This window comes from Condylura cristata, unplaced genomic scaffold (genome assembly GCF_000260355.1).
Source record: "Condylura cristata isolate star-nosed mole 26May11 unplaced genomic scaffold, ConCri1.0 scaffold00015, whole genome shotgun sequence".
Classification (NCBI taxonomy): domain Eukaryota; kingdom Metazoa; phylum Chordata; class Mammalia; order Eulipotyphla; family Talpidae; genus Condylura; species Condylura cristata.
The window spans coordinates 5785331-5789088 of record NW_004567116.1 but is presented as its reverse complement, the minus strand read 5'-3'; the positions used below and the strand labels follow the sequence as shown (position 1 = coordinate 5789088).

General features: G+C 45.4%; 1 protein-coding gene across 1 annotated transcript; it reads left to right on the top strand.

The window, feature by feature from the left end:
* Window positions 1-1103: 1103 nt before the first annotated feature.
* Window positions 1104-2039, top strand: LOC101629911 (olfactory receptor 9Q1). Its single transcript, XM_004682759.1, has one exon. The coding sequence runs from the start codon at window positions 1104-1106 to the stop codon at window positions 2037-2039; it is 936 nt and encodes a 311-aa protein (XP_004682816.1).
* Window positions 2040-3758: the final 1719 nt, after the last annotated feature.

Below are 3758 nucleotides of genomic sequence, written 5' to 3'. Positions count from 1 at the left end.
CCTGTTCTGCTCCCCACTCTGTCCCTGGTGAATCCTCTCACCCTCCGCATCTCTGGCCTGTACCCCAGGTCTGTATGAATAAATAAATCTTTAAAAAAAATTTAAAAATCTATCATTTAATTAAAGACTATTATTGAAGTACCATTATTTTGCATCGTCGCCAGCATTCTCACACTGAGAGCCTCCTCCACCCACCCTGCCCCAGTCCATGATGTCCTCCCTACATCCCTCTTTCTCCTGTTTCCACCCTCTGCCTTCCTCCACAAAACCAATGGTTAGTTTTCAGAGAGGGTTTAAAAGTTTTTCTTCATCTGACTCTTTGGTTTAAGAGACATTTTTTATAGGAAGTCTGATCTAAGTGAAGCTTGAAGGTGTGATGGTGACGGAACAGCGGGTAGCTGGTGGACAGGGGGCTGTGAGAAGACATGGGAGAAATTAGAGAAGTCTATGAAAATTCAGTGTGACGCGAGGGAGGGGTGCGGCTGTGGGTGTGAGGAGTGAGGCATCCACAAGAACAGGAGAACACAGCAGGGGAGGCCTCTGGGTGCTCTCAACCTGCAGAGAGTCTAGGGAATGTCCCATCTGGGATGGGCGCCATGCTGGATGATGAGGCATGATCAAGTGAAAATTTGAGAAATATCACTCTGGCCAGCGAGAGGGGCAAGACTGGCAAGGAGCAAGCTGGAACGCAGGGTTTGATGTTAGGGAGGAGCTTGATCATGGAGTTAGGGACAGAGCCCTGAGATGGGTGTTCCTGGAGTAAGCAGGAGCCCACGTGATGCAAGAGGGGTTTTTGGTCAAGAGTTGTTGTTGACCTGTAAGGGCTCCCATAGTTAGTTAGCAGTAAAGGTGGTGATCACTCTCTTATTCTGACAACCATCACCTACATTGGCTTTCCAGGTATACTGAGAGGCACTGAGCAGAGAAGCCTTCAACTCCCTTGAAGGCAGGCCCCGAGACCCCGACCTCTGTGCTCCCACACTGCACCTGCTCTATTTTGTCCGCACGTGTTGTCTGAAGTGTAATTCAGAAATACAGCTAAAGCCTCCTTGGAACCTCCTGACGTGATTCTCATCCTGTCCCTCTCAGGTACCACTGGCTTCATGGCCAAGAAGAACCTCACCTTAGTGACCGAATTCCTCCTGGTCGCCTTCACAGAACATCCCGAATGGACGCTCCCCCTTTTCTTCATGTTTCTCTTTATCTATCTCATCACTTTGTGGGGAAACCTGGGCATGATTATCCTCATCCGCCTGGATCACCGGCTGCAGACCCCAATGTACTTCTTTCTGAGTCACCTGTCCTTCATGGACATCTGCTATTCCTCTGTCACCGTGCCCCAGATGATGGCTGTGCTGCTGGAGCATGGTGTGGCTTTATCCTACACCCGCTGTGCGGCACAGTTCTTCCTCTTTACCTTCTTTGGCTCCATCGACTGCTACCTCCTGGCCCTCATGGCCTATGACCGCTATGTGGCCGTGGGTCAGCCTCTACTCTACGTCTCCATCATGACTCAGAAGGTCCGTTTGGGTTTCGTGGCTGGGGCTTATGTGGCTGGTTTCTTCAGTGCCTTGGTGCGGACTGTGTCTGCTTTCTCTCTCACTTTCTGTGGCACCAATGAGATTGACTTTATTTTTTGTGACCTTCCTCCTCTTTTAAAGCTGACCTGTGGGGACAGTTATACCCAGGAAATGGTAATTATCATATTTGCCATTTTTGTTATTCCTGCCTGCATGGTGGTGATCTTGGTGTCCTACCTGTTTATCATTGTGGCCATTTTGAGGATCCCCTCAGCTGGGGGCCGGGCCAAGACCTTCTCCACCTGCTTCTCTCACCTCACTGCTGTATCACTCTTCTTTGGCACTCTCATCTTCATGTACCTGAGGGATAACTCTGACCGGTCCTCACAGAAGGATCGAGTGGTGTCTGTGTTCTACACAACCGTGATCCCCATGCTGAACCCCCTCATCTACAGTCTGAGGAACAAGGAAGTGAAGGAGGCCTTGAGGAAAATCTTCAACAGAGCCAAGTTGTCCTAATCATCTCCAGGCTGGTCAAGCCACCTCCTCTGCGGTGCCAGCCTTTTGGACTTTCATTGTTTGTCGCACACTCAAAATCTAAAAGGATATGCCATGGTCCAAGGAGAACCGGAACCAGAACCAGAACTTTTAGTTCCAAGGAGAAAAGGAAGAAAAGAAGGAAGACTCCTAAAAAACATTGGAATGAGAGCTTTAGCTCCCAGGATTAATGACAAAAGGGTCAAAAGTTAAAGCCTGTGTGACTTAAGTGTGGCACATCTCCTAAGTCCATAACTATAGAACACTGGATTTTGGCAAATTTTCTAGAAAAGATTTCCACGATAAAGAAATGTTGAAAGTAGTGTTTAATGAACTCCCTGTACTAAAGACTCAGATGCTGCAATTGCTAATGCTTCTTATCACTGCTTTATCTTACCCTACCCTACCCTATCCTGTCTATGTATCTTTCTATCTATCCATCTATACATATATCCATCTATCTCTCTGGTCATCCATCTATCTCCATCCACCACCTCCCCCATCAATCTTCCTTATTTTTTGATGCATTTTAAGGTGAGTTTCGATAGCAGTATTAGAATTCTCTGTTCCTATACTCTTTAGAATTACATCAACAATTAATCTTCAATATTTAGGGAACACTTATTTTTAATGATTAAATTAAAGTAGTTCGATGGCCAAGTTAATAAAACCGACCCTGTTCAAAATATTCTTTAGTCTTTCGGAGTAGTTCCCAAGGATGCCTCACACATCTCTAAAAATGCCTGTAATGACAGGTCTCTCCATTGCTGTCTCCACTGGAGACATGCCCTGTTCTTTCTTCTCCCCACCAGATCCAGCTCTCACTGTCACATCATTTGCCTGAAAACCTCTTGGGTGAACTTGTACCATTCCCTCTGCCCATAATACTATCTGCAAATGTCTGTGTCACAGATGTCAGCTCCTCTGTTGTGAAAGCTTTTGACCTCGAGAAAGCCTAGCACTGCCCAAAGTGTGGGCAGGAAGGAGTCCTGGGCTACTTAAATCCTCAGCCTGCTCCAAAGCCTTCCACAATCGGTTGGTTCTTGACTGTAGCTGCCTCCGTCCAACCCAAGACACTCGAAGATATAGGCCTGATCTACTCACCATTTTCCATTTTTTAAAATCCTTATTCATAGAACTCTAATTTTCTTTTTCTCCCTGTTCCTTGGGTTCAAATATTTCTTTCAAAATTATAACATATGAGGTTCTCCTCCCACCTCGCCCGGTGGTGCAACAGGTGAAAGCACAGCACCACGAAGCTAGAGTAAAACAAGAACCAAAAGCAAGAACCCAGGTAGATAAGATGAAAAATCAGAGGAGGGGAAAGGAGGATGACTTTATCTTTCAAATAGAGGATGAGTCCACGCTCTCTCAGCCAAACATGCTGTATCGTATCTGCAGTTTCCGTAACAAGGTTTTAAATCAGAAGCAGCAGATAAAAGAAGGGTAGAAGATTCAAGGTGAAGGTAGTCAAAGAATATTCAATTTAAGGTCACCTACAGCTAAATAAAATATCTAATTCTTCAAGGACAGTACATTTATTCTAGAAGGCAGGATGTTTTAGAATATGTGTATACACATAAATAGATACACATACCATATACATACTTATAATTTCGTGTGTTTTTGTTTTTTAAAGATTTATTTATTTATGCACACAGAACTGGGGTACAGGCCAGAGGTGCAGGGGGTGAGAGGATT

Excerpts from the sequence above, each read along its gene's own strand:
- LOC101629911 (XM_004682759.1), top strand. The coding sequence starts at position 1,104 with ATGGCCAAGAAGAACCTCACCTTAGTGACCGAATTCCTCCTGGTCGCC.